Below are 20,120 nucleotides of genomic sequence, written 5' to 3'. Positions count from 1 at the left end.
ACAAAAGTCTTCTGTTTTCAGATAAAGAAATATGGAGTAAATAAAGAAAATACATATGTACCTAATTCAGGATAAATACTATATTAGAGCATAAATGAAAACTGAGTTTGCGGTTGACCTGGCATTGCATATACTGGTATGAAAACTGCACATAAATTTCCCTTTGTATCATAAAGTTAATGATGACCATCACTAAAATTGAATTTTCTTTATATAGCAGGCAATAGAAAACAAGTATCTAAATTAATCTAGTTAATGTATTTAGTACTGCTGTGTAATATTTAATGCTTAATCAAAAGTAGCAAAAGCTGAAATTTATAGACTGTTACTTAAAAGATGCAGCAAGAAAGGCATTTTTTCTCATTTATAATTCTTCTAATCTGATCATCTGTAATGTAACAATCTTAGATTTAAGCAATATCCACAATCTTGTTCGTTCATTAAAAAATGTGGTAAACATCACCCTATTGATGTGTAGTCTCCTTAATTTCCTAGAAGTGAAATGAAGAACCAGTCACCTGTTCAAGATAACTTGGCTTATTAGCACAAGATTTTATACTTTTTAACTCTTAGTTTGGTGCTGTGATATACCAAAATACTTCTAGACTAATAAATATTTGTTTAAACCAACAAACCATTAGGTGTAATATATAATATTTAAGAGTTTCTTATTATAGCCTAATAGGAATATAAAGACTTAGCACAAATATGACTAGCCTGGAATTAAATGAGATTTATATATTGCAAATAAAACACCATATATAAAATCAACTGCATCTATTGATTTCCAGATCTTATGTGTTTTACCAAACTTAGATATAACTAAACAGAAGCTCAACTTAGCACTGCTAAGTCTAAATACAACCAAGCTTTGTTAATTTGTATGAATTTTCCTCTACACAGATAGGAATTACTAGCTTTAAACACTCTTCAATCTTTAACAGCAACTTTATATAATTTCTCAGAATACCTGCACCATTTTGAAAGAATAATTGATAAATTTAGCAAAACGACCCACAGCTAAGATGACAGCTCCATATATAGCAAGATGTCTCTAAATGTATTTCTCTTTTAACATGAGCTGAATTTACTTATCGTAGATTGTATTCCTCAATATTAACAGCTCTTCAAAAGGAGACTTATCTGCCAATAATAATTGCATGAAAGATAAGCAGTCTAAAAAGCATAAAATAATCTAGACAATACAAAAATGAAATAGTAACTGAATAAAACAAAGGATTTTGTGGTACTATTTTCTGTGCAGAAAAAGTACTGGGTAGATTTGCACATAATTCAAAAAGTAAACTAATCACCAAGTGTCAGAAAACTATTTAAGGTCTCAATGCTATATAAAATCATCTCTTAAAATTGAACCAAATAAAAATTCCTGCTATTCAATCATATGGCAAGATGTCCTGAAGCCAATAGTTTCATACATCCTCAGAAAAAGAGAAAATTAAGGCTAAAAAGATCAAACACCAAGTGTTCATCAAACCTTTCAGTCAATAGTCTTTATTAACATGCAAGTATCATTTGCCGCAAGCTATACAGTTTTTCCTAATCTTTCAGTTCTACTTCAATATTTTGAACTTAAGGTAACTTCTGGACCTAACATATAAAGTAACCTACTAAAATGGGTCAAAGTTAAACTGTATTCTAGCTATCACCTTGATCTTTAAGATCACCACTTAGGTTTATAATTGGCATTATTTGTCACCAAGTAGCAGAATATAATTCTAGTACTTGATAATTCTATACTAAAATATGTAACAGTATGTCTTAAGATGTTACTAAAACATATGCAACTAACATTTATATTTAATTGCTTTCAATAACAATGTTAGGTCTTCTAAGAGGAAAAATTACTTTTATTGATCTTGTTTATGGTCTTTGCAGGTTCCAGAAAAACTGGTCCATATTGAACCAGTCTTAAAGAAGTAAGCTGAAGACTTAAATTTATAGACCCTATAATAACAGCTTTGTTTTACTACTAAGATAGAGACAATAATAAACCCAACTCTAGTGCTTCTTTTTCCACGACTAAGCAGAGACGCTCTATTATAGTTCTTCAAACTTTTTTTGTCTTAGTGTAAAAGTTGAATGACCTCTTCTATAAGTTTGAGTTCAGTAGAAGACCCAGATTATGGATATCATATCTAGTGGGACATACTTTAATTAATAGAAGATAATTAATATACTATATCAAAGTGCATTATTAGATTTGCACTGCATCTCTCCACGTTTTTCTTATTTTATAATATTTCAGTTGAATGGAGGAAGACTGGAATTGTCAGAGAAGTCTTGCTCTTAGGATCTAGATGAAAAAGTTCATAGTGAGTCTTTTAAAACATATTTAAATAATGAGAAGTGTAATCACAACAAGGGACTATGTAAGAATGAATACTGCAAAGGAAACTTTATACAATGGATTGGCCAAGATGCACATGAAACTGAAGTCATGTAGTTTACTTGCTGACCATGTGGCTAAAGTTCAAAAAGTCTCTGCTCCAAAAGCTGTACCTAGTAATCTTCCAAAATTGATTTTAAATAAAGTTCTTAAATTGTAGCAATAAACAAAAAGACAAGATACACTTAAACAATACTGCAGTTTATCAAAAGACACATAAGAAATTTCAACTCTCATGTCTTTGACAGTTATAAAAATCAATATTTTGGCTAAGTTATAAACATGTTTACAATGCAATTATAAGCAATTGCATAACTCTAGTAATGCTAATGACAGCTATAAGATCAGAATAGGTTTTAAAAAAAACACTAAAAACATAAAAATATGTAGCCCCATTATTTACCTGTAGAACGTGTTGAATTTATGCCTAAATTTCAGCATTTACTATATCACCACTGCTCTAATTTTAAAAATCACATCCAAAGGATAAGGCAAAACCACCTACGAATTGGCATATTTGTTTATTTCTCAATTTGTGAAAATGTCCTTAATTTGTTGATGTAGCAAACAAATTTCAACTCTGATTGCTATGCAAAAGAACAGAAGATAATCTGCTTTGCAACGAACTTTAAAGTTCAATTGCACACAGGCAACATGCTATATATGAAAAAATTACTAACTGAACTACAGGTATTAAATACTGAAAAAAGTTAACAGTTTATTATAATTTATTTTATTTAACAATCTAGGAAGTTTGCAGCCATCAGCAGTTCCAGTGCAATTTCAGGTGCAATTGGAAATTCAGGAATCTCCGTGGAGCTGTTAGTATAGCGAACCTTGTAGGTAAAATACATGCATACTTTTGATAGCACATGTGAAGGGATCTCTCTAAAATTGACTTCATTAGTTTCGTTCTCAGCAAATTGACCTGGAAAAGAAAAGGAATTTGTTCGTGATACATGGGCTGACCTGTGTTCCTCCAAAATTCATATGTTTAAGTCCTAACCCCCAATACTTGAATGTGACTATGTTTGGAGATAGTATTAAGGCCCTAATCCAATATGACTGGCATCCCTATCAGAATAGGAGATGAGGCTGCAGGCACACAGAGATAAGACAACAATGGGAAGACACAGGAAGAAGACAGTCATCTACAAGGCAAGGAGAGAGACCTCAGAAGAAACCAACTCTGTCAACACCTTGATCTCTAATTTCCACCCTCCAAAACTGTGAGAAAATAAATTTCTGTTTAAACCATCCAGTCAATGGTAGTTTGTTATGGCAGCCCTAGCAAAACTAATATAATGCAAAAAGGATAAACCCAACTAGCATCAAATGAAATATGTAGATTTCTGAGTAGAAACAAAAAAAATCTTTATTAAAACGATTCAGTCTAGGGAATTAAGTATTTACAGACCAGCAGGAGCTCTATGCTATGTTGTCATGTAAATATAAATGATAAGTGAAAACACTATCCTTAAAGAATCTTTCCAAGAAAGTAAATGCATTGTGTTCCCCTTTAGTTTTTAAAAATATGGTCATGTTAATGAGCTCTCATAAGCTACTTCCTCCCTTTGTTTAATAACAGTTCATAAACTGTTTTTAGTGATCTCTCAGAATTTCTTTAGCTCTATGATTTCTTTACTATTGGGATAAAATATTTTCTTGGCAGTCTAGCACTAGCACTGTGCACTGAATATAAAAGGCAGAAAAATGTACTTTCTGAGAACGTAGTATTTTAAAAGTTTTCTAGTAATTGTCTATTGGTTGGGGGTAGGATGGGATGCGGAGAAAGGAAAGAAGGATTCAGCAGATAATTCATAGCAATGAGGTAAATTTTTGTTTGCCAATAACGAAAACTCTCTTTCTTAAATGTATGTATGAAATATTACCAATAGGCACTTATTAAGCCTTTGACACTAGACAAACATTAGTGTTTTCTTTAGGTGAAATTCGTATAACAGGTGGGAATATAAATTGGTATAGCCACTATGGAGAACAGTATGGAGGATCCTTTAAAAACTAAAAATAGAGTTAGCATATGATCTAGCAGTCCCACTCCTGGGCGTATATCCAGAAAAGACGAAAACTCTAATTCGAAAAGATACATGCACCCTTATGTTCATAGCAGCACTACTTACAATAGCCAAGACATGGAAGCAACCTAAATGTCCACTGACAGATGAATGGATAAAGAAGATGTGGTACATCTATATATTGGACTACTACTCAGCCAAAAGAAAAGAAAACAATGCCATTTGCAGCAACATGGATGGACTGAGACACTGTCATACTGAGTGACGTCAGACACATAAAGACAAATATCAGATGATACCGCTTACAAGTGGAATCTAAAAAAAAAGGGTACAAGTGAACTTATTTACAAAACAAGTAGAGTCACGGATGTAGAAAACAAACATGGTTACTGGGTGGGAAAGAGGGGGTGGAATGAATTGGGAGATTGGGACTGACATATATACACTGCTACGTATAAAATAGGTAACTAATGGGAACCTACTGTAGAGCACAGGGAACTCTACTCAATGCCCTGTGGTGACCTAAATGGGAAGGAAACTAAAAAAGAGTGGATATATGTATACGTATGACTGACTCACTTTGCTGTACAGCAAGAAACTAACACAACATTGTAAAGCAACTGTGCTCCAATAAAAATTAATAATAATAAAAAAAAGAAATTCATATAAAAGTCACCAACTTAAGATGTACAATTCAGTGTACATTCACAATGCCGAGCAACCATCCTCTCCATCTGGTTCCAAAACATTTTCGCCACCCCAAATAAAACCCACACCGCAGCCTCTGGAAAACACCAACCTACTTTCCTTCTCTATGTTTTTGGGGGTTTTTTTTGCCACACTGCGCGGCTTGCACAATCTCAGTTCCCTGACCAGGAAGTGAACCCAGGCCACAGTGGTGAAAGCACCGAATCCTTAATCACTAGACCACCAGGGAACTCCCCTCTACTTTCTGTCTCTATGGATTTATCTATGCTGGATATTTCATACAAATGGAAGTATACAACAATGTGTGTCTGGCTTCTTTCATTCAGCATAATGTTTTAAGGTGCATCCACCTTGTAGCATGCATCAGTATTTCATTCCTTTTCATGCAAACATTAGTTTGGTGCCGAACGTTTGATGCTTCAAAGATAAAACTCTTGTTTTTAAATTAAAGGAGATCAGACTTTGCAAAAATCCTTTAATCTCAATTTTTAGTTAAAATTTTGTTGCATCGGGATTTTTCCCCTAAAGTACATCCTAGTTCTGTCCAGTAGAAAAGTCTAAAAGCACTTCAACCCAGGAGCAATGAGTATTGCTAGCACCCACAGTGGGGTACCTAAGTACCATTTTCCATCAAAAAATCAAACCGAAAAAACCCAGCCCCCCAAACCCCAGGGCTCTTTAATGAATGGCTGTTTTTAGGATTGAGGAATAATGTACAAAATGAACCTGAGAAATTTTTTTATTACAGAAAGTAGTATAGCTATTCAAGGCTAATAAAACTGTGTCAAAAGGACACAGGAGCCAACCTGATGTGCTCCTTCTGGCATAAAAACGGAGCCGTTTGAGCATCAGTAAGAATGACTGCACCTGACTGAAAAATATCCAATAAAAAGTATATACGCAAACAAAACAAACAAAGCAAACACTCTTTACTGTTGGAGGATGCTGAAGAACCAATTCTTTACTCTGAAAAATTGCATGTAAAGGGGAAAAAAAAAAATCAAGCATTTATCTTTTCTTTCCCGTACAGACTATATTTCAGCATAACCAAATAGTTCTTCTTTATAGGAGAGTTCTAACTAATAAATGCAGAAGAAATTACAGAATTAGAAAATCTCTGTTTTATAATTCCAAATGAAGTATATCTCAGCAATAATCACAGTGAATGCTAAAACTAAATATTATATGAAAGTCTGACTGGGGAATTGCTCATGGACAAATCAGCTTGATAACTCTGGAACCCACTAATCAGTCTTGACATTGCTAAAAGACGTGATACAATAGGACTACAAGAGTTCCACCTAAAAAGTATTCTTGCTAGAAAGATAAACTGGATTCTGTTCAAGGCTCTAGAGTTCTAATTATGAATTTACAAGATGAAACATGATTAAGTATAACCTGGATGTGGACATTATACAAATAACTTTGTTTCTAGTAAAATTGATAGTCTGAAAAAAAAAAGCAGGGGAGAGGTTGCAGGGGGACTATCATAGATTTTGCAAGTGAAATAACCTAATGTCAGGAATTTGCTTGAAATACTCTTTTAAAAAAAGTTAGAATAGACAAAACAAAACTGGCACAATGTTGACAACTATTGAAGCTAGTTGATGGGTACAGGAAGGTGTGTTATGCTATTCTCTCCAAGTCTGTGTATGTTCTAAAATCTCCATAGTAAAAAATATAGAAAAGGGATTGCAAAGGATCCGAAATAGCCAAAACAATTTTGAAAAAGAAAAACAAAGTTGGGGGCCTCACACTTCCCAATTTCAAAACTTACTACAAAGCTACAGAAATCAAAACAGCATGATACTGGTATAACCACAGATACATAGATCAATGGAAAATCGAGAGCCCAAAAATAAACCTACACATCTATGGTCAACTGATTACCAACAGGGATGCCAAGACCATTCAGTATGGTCTCTCTGACAAATAGTAATGGGATGTTCACATGCAAAAGAATGAAGCTGATTCACACTATATGCAAAAATTAACTTAAAATCAAGAATCTAAATGTAAGTGCTTAAAACACAACTCTTGTAAGAAAACATAAGGTAAATCTTCATGACATTGAATTTGGCAATGCATTTTTAGACAGGACTCCAAAAATCAGAAACAACAAAAGGGAAAATAAATTGGACTTCATCAAAATAAAAAACTTCTGTGCATTAAAAGATACTATCAAGAAAAAACAGCCTACAGAATGAAGAAAATATTTGCAAATCATTTATCTCATAAGGTATAAAGAATTTATAAAGAACTCTTAATAAAGTTCACAATTTATAAAGAACTTATAAAGTGTCCAGAATTTATAAAGAACTCTTAAACTCAACAAAAAAAAGACAAGTCAATTAAAAACTGGGCAACAAAATTGAACAGATATTTGTCAAAAGAAAATATACAAATGACCAGCAAGCACAAGCAGATATATTTAACTTCATCAGTCATTAGGGAATTGCTAAGCAAAATTACAATGAGATACCACTTCACACCACTAAGATGGTTACAATCAGAAAAATGGGAAATAACAAATGTCAGGGAGGATGTGGAGAAACTGGAAGCCTCGTACACAGCTGGCAGGAACGTAAAATGGTTCAGCCACTGTGCAGACAGTTCAGCGTTTCCTCCAAGAGTTAAACACAGAATTACCCTATGCTCCAGAAATTCCAACCCTCAAGAACAATTTTCTTGAGGTAAAATGGGAACAGTAGATATGTGGGAAGCGATAACTTCTATAGGTAAACTTTACATGTAACCAGGAGCAAAAATCACCAGAGTCCTTCTGTGGTGAACTGACCATGGAAACATAGGGATCCTTCCTATTACAAAGTAATCAATTAGGTTTTATTGAAACTATGGTAAATAACTGAAAACAGGAAATAGCAGAAGCCACTTTTTTCCCAATGCAACATAACCATGCAGTAATTAATGTTAGAACAGTTACTGTCTTTCTTTTAATGTTATGAGTCATTTAATTCAGCTTGAAAACACATTCATCAAACATTAAAAAAGTGAGGATATATTAAGAGGAAATAAAGAAATGTACCTACCTGGGCCACTCAACATGGCTTTTATTGTTCCTGATGTTAGCGCATGTTCTCTTTTTACAATAAATTCATGACCATCCGAAGATATCAATTTGACATACATGGCGTCAGGGCCCTCACAGCCACCATAGGTTTTCTCTTCTCCATCTAAAGTATGTAGTAGATAATTTTTGAATCACAAAATTTATTAAAAATAAACAGGTTTACCAAGGTTAGTATCTGAATAACTCAGAGCAGAAACATTTCTGGAGAGTAATAGCCACCAAGATTTTAAACTTTTTAACTCCTTATTTTATTATTCTCTAAATATTTTCCAGTATCAGAATAAACTTTACATTCAAGGATGTTTACGTTATTTATTTTTATTTTTAATTTTTGGCCACATGGCTTCTGGGATGTTAGTTCCCCAACCAGGGATTGAAAATGGGCCACAGCAGAGAAAGCGCCAATTCCTAACCACTGGACCACCAGGGAACTCCCAAGGATGTTTACTTTAGATGAAAATTTACTGGTATTTTTCATGGAAGTATTAACAATTTGTGAACACAGCAGCACATTTAAATTTGAAGACTAAAAGAAAATATTCAGTAAAACTTTAATTCTATGACCTGAAATACTCATTTTTAAAGTAAGATGCATAGTGTGTTTATGAATAAATGTTCATATGCCATGTGAGCGCAACTTCTGACAAGCCCCATATTCTAAAATTTAGGGCCTTCTTTACTCAGCATTTTACTCTTGATCCATAAAAAAACGATCAAAAAATTTTACTGCCCAGTTTAAATTATTGCATGAATATTGAAACAATGACTACAGACAAATAATCAATCTTTAAAAATTCAAAGTAGAGGTGAGGTAGCTACCAGCTATCCTCAATGCCACCATGCCGGCTTCAGCCACAGGAATTGGCTCAACGTAACTTTCTGAGGGACTATGTATTTTTATACAACCCTTTAAGATCTTTTCTCACATGTATAACTTTACAATTTTGTACCGACAGAATTTTAATTTTTATGGTACCAATATCTGAAAGAAAATATCTTAAGGCTTATTCTAAAAACTTAGGAAGACTTAGCGAGAAGAAGTACAGAGGATGAAGCTGAAGTACTGTTCAGTTACAAACATCCATTTACTCATTCATTTGTCATTAATTTAGAAATTCCTAAAACTGAGATTAACAAATATCAAAGTCACTTATGTACTACCACTGCCAAAAATGTTTAACCTGAATCTAATGAGGAGGAAATACTCAGACAAATCTAAATTTAAATGAGTCATGAAAGACCTCACTCCTCACCCAATCCCAAAAGTAGGGAGCTGTTTAAAGAACACAAAAGAGATAAATTAATGCAATAAGTAAATCCTTGATTGGACCCTGGATTTAAAAATAATAAACCCACTGTAAAGAACACTATTGAAAAAACTGAAATTCTGAATATGGACTGAATTACGAGATGCATGCTTAAGCATTTAGGTGTGGAGTATTACATGTGCAATTAATAAATAGAACAGAAAAAAAAAGCTTATGTGTGTTTTTGCGTGTATATGTGGGTATATAAACATACAAACGTATACACGCAGGAAAAGCAAATATGACAAAACGTTAACTAGTGAAGGCTATAGTGTATTATTCTTGCAATTTTTCATAATAAAAAGCTGGGGGACTCATAAAGATGCATGTAACTTCTAATTATAGACTATTCAAGAGTACAGATTTTTAGCAGTTTTTGCCGACCTCTGAGAACAAAAATAAAAATTATCAATTATTTAAATTTATACTTCCAGTATTTTTTTTTTTTGGCAAGAGAAACCACCTTCTATGTATGTTGGGAGAGTTTCTAATTTCCTAAGGTACAATAACTAGCAATCACAAATTAAATTTGGCATAATAATGTTACTGATCTGCTTTTCAGAAATATATAATAAACATAAGCTGCTGATTTAAACAACTAATTTCAGTCTACTCTACTTTCTTACTTGCATTCACTGACTTCAAAGGCCTATCTTTGAGAAGAAAGCTTCAACTAATTGAACTACAAAATGACTTTTATATAACTTACCCATTATGTTCTTATGAAATTCTACTTTGAGTCCACAGGAACTTTAGTAGTTTCCTGAAATATAACAATACTGTATTGAGATTAATGCCACAATAACATGTTTTCCCATTATTTTTTAATACGTCCTTGGTGTTACAAGTGCAAGGACTCTCTCTCTCTGCTATGTAAGTTTCCCAGCCACCACAATATGGAACAGTATCAAGTTTCTGAACATCTGAGAGAAGATGATCACCTCCAGGACAGTAAAGTCTAAATACAGATTTTCCCCCCGCCTTTTTAAGGTAACTATTCTGACAACAGTTTAAAAACACATATGTTGTTCCTTAGGAGCTGAACTGAACTTGAAGGAGACGCCCTTGGCCTTAATCATCTTTGTATACTATAGCTACTAGACACTGGTAAACATTAAAGCAAGTATCTGCTAAATGAATGACAACATGATAAATCCAAGGACGTGAAGTAGCTTTCCTGTGAATAAAAAAGGTAAGGCTTGCCCTCTTCTTATGTAAGTGTGCACATCTATAATACATTTTACTGTTCCATCCCTTCTGCACAGAGGCTACCAAAGTTCTGAGATTTAACAATGAAGTGTTAAAAAAAAATTAATTTTTGAGAAATCTTAAATTTCACGAAAGAAATGACTACCAAAGGAAAAGAGCTCATGTTTTCAGTAATTTGTATTTTAACAGCATTTCTTCGAAGGAGGATTTTTTTATCCGAATATTATTTTTTATGTCATTATCAGAAAAACAGTGTATCCTAATTATCCTGTTCTCTAAGAAATTCCTGACCAATAAACCTATGTAATCCCTCACCTTAAAAAACATCATTGATGTATAGAGAGGCTGAATGCTCCAGGTGTTGACAGAGTCAGGGGAAAAATTAAATGTTAGTCTAGAACACTCCCCAAGCATGTAGGGAGGTATTTAAAGTACCATGGCTAATGTGAGAGAAAGGCAGCAGGGGCAATGTAACGTTTTTACCAACCATTTGAGGGCCTAATGAGTGTAAACATTGCATTAAATGCGTTGCATACATTGTCTTATTTTAAAACAACACTTCCACAGGGGAATTATCATTCCCATTTTAGAGATGAGAAAACATGAGGAGGCTGCTACCTGCTCAAGGCTTCTACAGCTTAAGTGGCAACATGAGAATTTAAACCTGGGTAGGTTTGCTTTAGAGCCCATGCTCCCTTCCATTATTCCATACTGCCATGGTAACAAATTCTGGCTCCTGTTAAAACTTCTTTTCCACTACTGCTGAGAGGTGCTGATATAAATCCTTAGATAGTTATCTCAAATTTAAAAACAGTACTCTGTCATTTTTTGGTCATAGTAGTAAGCAATTAAAAAATTTATCAGTAATTATTATTTTCTTCTGTTCATACTGCTTTGTACTCCTTCTAAAACACAAAAAAAGGAAAAAAATGCTAGAAAAGCTAGAAGAAGAAGAATTTCAAGTGCCAACTTTTCTCTGGAAAATCTCCAGAGCAAAACATCCAGGTTGTTTACTTAACTAGCAGTAGCTAAGCAACCATGAAAAGTCATACCTTAGAAGCCCTTTGGGTAGCAACAGTTTTTCTACAGACTTCTTAATATAGTAAATCAATTCCATCATTTACACAAGGGTTAAGGTTGGTGGGGGGAGGGAGCTCCCCATCACTAACAAAGAAAGAGTAAATCAACACTAACAATTAGGAGTAAACACTGATTCCTACGTGGAAGTTAAAAAATATTTGAAATATGATTAAATTTGGACTTAACCCACAAATAACCTATACAAATCTAAGTTTGGGGCTATAAAATCTCAGTGTGAACATCTGAACATCTACTCCATAACTGAATTAGGTATATATGAATTAGGTAGGTAAGAGGAAGTGGTTGAACAGTGGGTTGAGAATAGTTCCAGGCAGAAGACATGAACAAAGGCTTGATGTCATTGTGCTTTTAGAGTGTTATATATAAACATTACTTTTTTATAGTTTTCTATTTTTTAGATTTTTATTATCTAACAAATACTTAGAAATTCTAGGTGAGCCTAGGGCCTACACTGAAATCAGTTTTTATCCTAGTATCTTTGAACACCGAAAAGATCTTTAAACAGCCCATCCCTTTTCTGATTTGAAATGTTACCCTTATCATATACTATATTACTACATGGATTTCTAGACTGTATTCTGTTCCATCAATCTGTTTATACCTGACCAATATCCCCACTATTTTAATTACAATAGTGTGATAAACATCTTTTTGCTAAGGAGTTGGGCAAGTCCACATTTTGTTATTACACATTTCTCATTAGGTCTACTTTTAGGTACTTTACAGTTCCCATTATGAATGGGATCTGTGTTTTCGATTATACTTTCTGAAAGGTTATTGCTGGTGTTTTAACGAAAACCTTTTAAATGCGGTAAGTTGAGCTTGTGTTCCATGATCTTCACAAACTCTTATTAGTTCTAATAGTTTTTCAGCTGACTTGCTTGGATTAGCTAAGTAGATGAGAGCAACAGCTGCAAATCTATTCTTTGTATCTTTTTGCTTTTTTACATTGGTTATTTACCTGGAAAAAATAAGGTTAGATGTCTAACTGACATCACTCACAAAAACACACTACAGTTTAAAGAACCAAATGTAAAAAAAACCCCACTGAACTCTAGAAAAATAGCAGAAGAAAAAATACAAATAGCTCATAGACCTGTATAAAAATGTTTGACCCCAATGGTAATAAGAAAACTAAAACATTAAAACTTGCTAATGGGCTTCCCTGGTGGCGCAGTGGTTGAAAGTCCGCCTGCCGATGCGGGGGACACGGGTTCGTGCCCTGGTCTGGGAAGATTCCACATGCCACGGAGCGGCTGGGCCCGTGAGCCATGGCCGCTGAGCCTGCGCATCCGGAGCCCGTGCTCCGCAACGGGAGAGGCCACAACAGTGAGAGGCCCGCGAACCGCAAAAAAAAAAAGAAAAAAAAAAAAAACTTGCTAAGAACCAAGTTTTGGAGGGAAGGGGAAATGGGTGATACTAAACAAAAATAGTATATTTATACTTTTGAAATATTATGGGGCAGTGAAAAGGAATAAGTTAAACCTATGTATATAATAACATGGAAATACCAAGATAAACTGTTAATTTTTTAAAAAGCAGATTAGAATGATAGGTACAGGTTGATGTCATTTAAGTAAAATAAGGGATTTCTCACCTATTAACCTCATGTTTTCTGCTGGAAAAAAATATATATAAAAATAACCCTGAATAGCCAAAACAATTTTGAGAAAGAAGAACAGAGCTGAAGGTACCATGCTCCCTGATTTCAAATCACTACTACAAGCTACAGTAATCAAGACAGTATGTAAAAAACAGTCACATAGATCAACAGAACAGAACAGAGAGCCCAGAAATAAGCCCACACTTATATGATTAATTAATCTATGACAAAAGAGCCAAGAATATTCAGTGGGAAAAAAGACAGCCTCTTCAATAAATGGTGTTGGGAAAACTGGACAGCTACTGCAAAAGAATCAAACTGAACTACTGTCTCATACTATATATAAAAATAAACTCAAATACTTAAATGTAAGACCTGAAATCGTAAAACTCCTAGAAGAAAACATAGTGCGTTCTCTGACATTGGTCTTAGCAGTATTTTGGGGGATATGCCTCCTCAGGCAAGGGAAACAAAAGCAAAGATGAACAAATGGGACTACATCAAACTAAGTAAAAAACTTCTGCACAGCAAACAAAACCATCAACATAATTAAAATGCCACCTACTGAATGGGAGAAGATGTTTGCAAACAATCTGTCTGATAAGGGGTTAATACCCAAAATATATAAAGAACTCATGCAACTCAACATGAAAAAAACCCCAAACAACCCCAATTAAAAAATGAGCAGATGGGCTTCCCTGGTGGCGCAGTGGTTGAGTCCGCCTGCCGATGCAGGGGACACAGGTTCGTGCCCTGGTCCGGGAAGATCCCACATGCCGCGGAGCGGCTGGGCCCGTGAGCCATGGCCGCTGAGCCTGCGCGTCCGGTGCCTGTGCTCCGCAATGGGAGAGGCCACAGCAGTGAGAGGCCCGCGTACCGCAAAAAAAAAAAAAAGTGCAGAGGACCTAAATAGACATTTTCCCAAAGAAGACACACAACACACAGACAGCCAACAAATACATGAAAAGATACTCAACATCATTAATCACCAGGGAAATGCAAATTGAAACCACAACGAGATGCCACCTCAGACCTGTCAGAATGGCTATCATCATTTTTGGCAAGGATGTGGAGAAAAGGGAACCCTCACGCAGTGCTGGTGGGACTGTAAATTGGTGCAGCCACTATGGAAAACAGCGTGGAAGCACTACCATGGATCCACCATTCCACTTCTGTGTATTTTTTCTAAAGACAACAAGAACACTAATTCAAAAAGAAACACACACCCCTACATTCACTGTAGCATTATTTACAATAGTCAAGATATGGAAGCAACCTAAGTGCCCATCGATAGATGAATGGATAAAGATATGATACACACACACATACACACTACAAGATTACTCATATAATGGAATATTACTCAGCCATAAAAAAGAATGAAATCTTGCCATTTGTGACAACACGGGTATTATACTAAGTGAAATAAGTCAGACAGTGAAAGACAAAAACTGCATGATTTCACTTATATGTGGAATCTAAAAACCAAAATGAATGAACAAACACAACAAAACCGAACCACAGACTCACCGATACAGGAGAACAAACCAGTGACTGCCACGGGGGAGGGGGTGGGGGAATGAGTGAAGTAGGCAAGGGAGATTAAGAGGTACAAACTGCCAGTTACAAGTCCTGAGTCATGGGGATGAAATCTACAGCGTGGGGAATATAGTCAATAATACTGTAATATCTCTGTACACTGACAGATGGCACCAGACTTATTGTGGTGATCATTTTGTAATGTATAGAAATATAGAATCACTATGCTGTGCACCTGGAACTAACGCAGTGCTGTGCGTCAATTATACTTCAATTTTTTAAAAAAAATCATAAAAATACGTGTTTGAAAGTACAAATAACTAGGAAACTATGATTTAAAACTGATTTTTAAAAAGAAACAAGTATGTGGAACTAAGCCACTCATGAAGGAAACAATCGTCAGTCAGCCTGATGATTTGTTCTTAACAATATGTAAGAATATGATTAATTTGGAAAACAAAGTAAATTACATTAACCAAAAATTATCTAATGTTTAGGCCTATTTGAAGAGGCAAGAAGAGCGGCTTTGGCCATTAATACAAATTGACAGAAGTTACACAATTCCAGTTTGTAACAAGACATCAGAATATCTTGCCTAGAATGTGCTTATAGTGTCGCTGAATTTATTTATCTCAGGATGAGATAAAATTCTCATTCTGGCTTATTCAACTTATAACAATGCTCCTATAGTACTTAACTCTTGTGTAAGCAGTTTTAATACTTTTGGCAAAGTAACTCAGTGTCGTTAGAAGTCCATATTTGAATTTCTACTCTGCGCATTTCTATCTTGAGACCCAGATAGGTTAAATGATAAGACTTCTGTTTCTTCATCTCCCAAATGAGGAAATTGGACTCAACTGTGCCTGAAGTCCCTTCCAGCTCTACCATTTCATGACTGAACCCATGTGAAATTCACCCTCCCTCTACAACAAACTGCCCATAACTCCCAATTTCCCATCTTTGTTAAGCAAGAGTCACTCCCACACAGCACACAACTCAAGAGCTCTAGAGTGCTGTGTGATCCCACTGAGGCTGTCTTGTCTGCCTTACCCTTTAACCTACCTAATCTCCCTCTTAGACAATGATCTCTGAACTCCTTTGTTTTGGTCTAAAAAGTATGAACAAGTACTTCACTATATAGTGTGTACCTAATTATAGATTCTACACACAATAAAATAATTAAAAAGAACCTTTAAATGATGGGCTGAAAGTAAACAAATATAAACCCAACCCTGACCTTGCTCCATCCCACTGTGAAGAGTTCATGAAGACTAGCACCATGCGTGCCTCGCAGCCCTTACACCCTTAACTCCCTGCCCTCTCCTCTGATGTAGCTACCCACCCAAATCCCAACCCTGGCCAAACCCGATTCTCCACCGAGCTCAGGCCTCAACCAAAGACTGAATCGGCTGAAGAAAAGTCACAACCATTGTGACTGGTCTCAATTTTAAATTTATGGCCACACACTTTAAACAGATACTTGGTGTCAGACTGATCCTCCTACCTAGTCAACTGGCTTTCCTACTCTGAGAAAATTCACGGCATCTCCTAAACCTCTACCATACCTCTCCTTCCTACCCTGACAACTTCACTTATTTCACCAGCAAAACAGAAACAAGTCACTTCAACTGCCTTATCTTTCCACCTTCATCCTACCTGCATCTATATACCATATACTTCCTGTTTCAAAAGTTGAGTAAAAAGTCATCCTTCCTATGCAAGGCCAACCTTTCCAGCTAAGCACAGTGATCCAAGGACTTTGTCCTGCCACAATTCAACATATCAAAATGCTGTAACATCATCACTACCATACACTTCTCTGTAACCCATACTGATCAGACTTTTTAGACCTCTAGTCCATTCAGAGTGCTCTTGTCAAATTTCAACTACTTGGTCACTGGGTCAATTTTTTTTTATTATTTTATTTATTCATTTAAAAATATTTATTTATTTATTTGGCTGCACGGGGGTCTGAGTTGCGGCATGCATGTGGGATCTAGCTCTGGACCAGGGATCGAACCCGGGCCCCCTGCATTGGAAGCGCGGAGTCTTGACCACTGGACTGCCAGGGAAGTCCTCTCTGGGTCAATTTTTCATCATCATCTTACTCTTAGGGTTTTACAGTTGACTCCGCCCTCTTTTCTGAAACATTTTCTTCCCTTAGTATTACGGATGCCACACCCTCCTGGCCTTTCTGCTTCTGTCACTGTTTGCTCCTCCTCTGACCCGAGTGCTCCCAGACATCTGCCCTCTTCTCCATTAATACTCTTTACTTGATGTCCTCTGGTCCATAGTTTTAAATATCACATGTAAAATATGACTCCAAGATTACCTCCCTAGCCTGACTTCTCCCCTGAGCAACAGCAGTGGATATCCTACTTGCCTACTGCACAGATTCTGAGCTGTATAAAGTCATCCACCTGGGTACACTCTATACAGAACTCCTGCTTTATTCCTCAGAAACCAGTGCACCTGCCCCAGTCTTCCTCATTCCAGTAAACGGTGCTACTGTTCACCCAGATGCTCGGGCAAAACAGGTGACTCCTCCAAATTGTTTTTCGTTCTGGGGCGAAGGTAAGAACCATTTGGCTCCACCTTCAAATTACATTCCAAATCAGACCACTTCTCACTAACTTCCAACTCTACATCTCTAGTTCAAGCTACCACATGGCAACTGAACTACTACCAGCCTCCTTAGGAGCTGGTTTTTCCACTTTCCTCCAACTCTCAGTTTGCCACTCAGCAATCAGTCATCAACAGCATAAGCCAGGTATCACTCCCCTGCATAAAATCCTCTAATGGCTTCTCATTACAGACAGAACAAGGACTGTAAAGTTCCATCTTATTTACTCCTTGCTAACCACTCTGATCTCATCTCCCATCACTCTTCCTTCATTAACGTCCAGCCACACTGGCCTTCTAAGTATTTTAATAGGTCAAGTTCATTCCTCCCTTAAGGTCTATGCATTTACAATTACTGCTCTCTGAAAAACTCTTCCTTCAGATCTTTATTATTTTAGTCTCCAGGCAAAGCATTAACTCCTCAGAGAGGCAGGTCTTCCTTGATCACTTCCTTTCAAAAGCAGACACCACACCCTAGTCCTCTAACTTAATCTAACTCTAATCTAGATACAGTCTCTTCACATTTATCACCACCTGAAACTGTATTTGCTTATATAATGTATAGCCTCTTTCCTCAAGCTCGGTGAGGGCAGGCCTCATTTAGTACCTAGCATACAAAAGATGCTCAATAAAGAGTTGAGTGAATGGCGCTACTGTTTTCTTAATCACCAAGGCTTGAAATTTTGAGCATCGCTGGGTGAGCTTTTTCTGATCTTATTTAATAACGAAACAGTAAACATTTAGGACAGGTTAGTTGAAATGCATTAACACATACCAGTGTAAATACAAAGATTTTCCAGATTATTTTCTAGTACTGAAAAAAATCTACCCAAAAAACCCAAACAAGCAATTTATAAGATATAAATATTACTTTGGAACTTGATATATAGAACTGACTATAACTTCTGACTACAAACTACTGACTATATTACAGAATTACCATAATGTAATGAAACTAGTATCTTCCATTTGAAATAAATTTATATACATATATATTTTTTGGAATGGTAGATAGTTATTAGGTAAATCTCACACTTAAGAAAAAAAAGGACAATCATTTAAAAATGAAGTATGAAGCCAAAATCATCACTGGCAATAAGCACTTAATACCCACGATGACAGGGACCATAGTTGTCTCCTTGCCACTGTATCTCCAAAATGAATGAATCCACGTGTGAACAGTGATATTTCAACATCATGAATTATACCACAATTATAATGTAAACGAGATCCGAGACGTATCATTTTAGTCCACTAAGCAAAAAAGGAAACTAGTTGGGGATCAGAAAGCAAATCTGGCAGTTTGAAAATGAGGTTTTAAAACTCTAAAGGACTGCGGTTGTTTTCCACACTGAAGGCGATGCAGAGTAGAAATGCTCGCACTAATAATTCGAACTCCATAGCTGTATTAAAGAGGTTCCATAAGAGAAACTTAATGGCCACTGTACTTGACACTAGATACCTCCTTTCAGATGAGACTGGGAGGCAGATGCACGGCAGCCCCAAAACACCAAGTCGGGCAGAGATCACCCAACAAGTTGGTAAACTTCTCGGGGTCTCGCAACTGGGAAGAGCGAAGGCCCTCTTCTAACTAGGGACTGACCCCAAGAAAAGAACGAATCTGAGTGCACCCGGGGAAAGCAAAAAGGGAAAGAGACAGGGCTGCCATGCTCCTAACTCCACCCTGCCCGCGTTTAACCCCGAGGAGGCCCAGTCTCGCCGGCCGTCTCGCCGGCCGCCGCCCCTCCTTCCACCCTTTTCCAAGCCCACCGAGCGGCGCCAGGAAAGGTCCCGCCGCCCGCCTCTCCCCTCCCCCAAACCAAGAGGCGAAGAGGCCAGGGAAGGTTAAGAGCTTCCGTTCTTTCCCCGCCCAAATGGGAAGGGGTGGGAAGTGGGATGGCGAGCGCGCCCACTAGGAGCCTCCCCCGTCCCCCACGCTGGCCCGGAGCTCCGTTCCCACCCCAGCCCGAGACTCACTCGTCAGCCACGCAGCAACCACAGCCACCGAACCGGGTCCACGCGCACCGCCACAGCCCCTACACCAGGGCCGCCCCCCCACCCCCACCTGCTTGCCGCCGTGGGTTCCGGGGCAGTTGGAGAAATCACTTCCGCTGGGTCACGGACGCTTTCTACGCGCGGGAGATTAGTACCTAGTGAGGCGGGGACTCCCTGAGTCCGTCGCCCGCCAGCGTCTACAGGAAGTGCGCAGCGCCCCCTCCCTTCTCCCACAGGCCAAGCCTAAAAGGACGGTAGTCCCTGGAAAGTCTCAACCAATCCTATTCTGGGTCTTTTGACTCCCAGCATGCAGCGCCGATCCAGATCTGATTTCCGCGGGGACAGCATCCTCAAAGAGGTGCTGGGGGTCGGGGGTGGGGGTGGGGGTGGGGGTGGGGTGGGGTGGGGGTGGGGTGGGGTGGGGTGGGGCGAGGCAGCATTGCATCCTGGGATTTGTAGTTTATCTGGCGGGTAGTGTCGTGTTTGGTTGAGGCAGCACTGC

At 37.1% G+C, this 20,120-nt stretch overlaps 1 protein-coding gene across 3 annotated transcripts; it reads right to left on the bottom strand.

The window, feature by feature from the left end:
* Positions 1-2,587: 2,587 nt before the first annotated feature.
* On the bottom strand, positions 2,588-19,835 carry ELOC (elongin C). Of its 3 annotated transcripts, none has more exons than XM_089898575.1 (4): positions 19,774-19,835; positions 10,259-10,312; positions 8,202-8,345; positions 2,588-3,335 (listed from the first exon to the last, which is right to left on the bottom strand). In XM_089898575.1, exons 2-4 carry the CDS (start codon positions 10,260-10,262, stop codon positions 3,145-3,147), a joined length of 339 nt encoding a protein of 112 aa, XP_089754701.1. In that variant the 5' UTR covers positions 10,263-10,312; positions 19,774-19,835; the 3' UTR covers positions 2,588-3,144. The 3 variants fall into 3 exon arrangements, with proteins under 3 accessions (XP_089754701.1, XP_022451016.1, XP_089754702.1); XM_022595308.3 differs by lacking the exon at positions 19,774-19,835 and adding an exon at positions 19,601-19,708; XM_089898576.1 differs by lacking the exon at positions 19,774-19,835 and adding an exon at positions 19,689-19,707.
* Positions 19,836-20,120: the final 285 nt, after the last annotated feature.

This window comes from Delphinapterus leucas, chromosome 17 (genome assembly GCF_059928025.1).
Source record: "Delphinapterus leucas isolate spDelLeu-1000000601 "Yukka" chromosome 17, BTC_Dleu_Yukka2, whole genome shotgun sequence".
NCBI lineage: Eukaryota > Metazoa > Chordata > Mammalia > Artiodactyla > Monodontidae > Delphinapterus > Delphinapterus leucas.
This window is presented reverse-complemented; position numbering and strand designations above follow the sequence as displayed.

Excerpts from the sequence above, each read along its gene's own strand:
- ELOC (XM_089898575.1), bottom strand. Across the intron at positions 3,336-8,201 it reads AGCCATGTTGAGTGGCCCAG|GTCAATTTGCTGAGAACGAA; the intron begins GTAGGTACATTT and ends TTTCTTTTCCAG.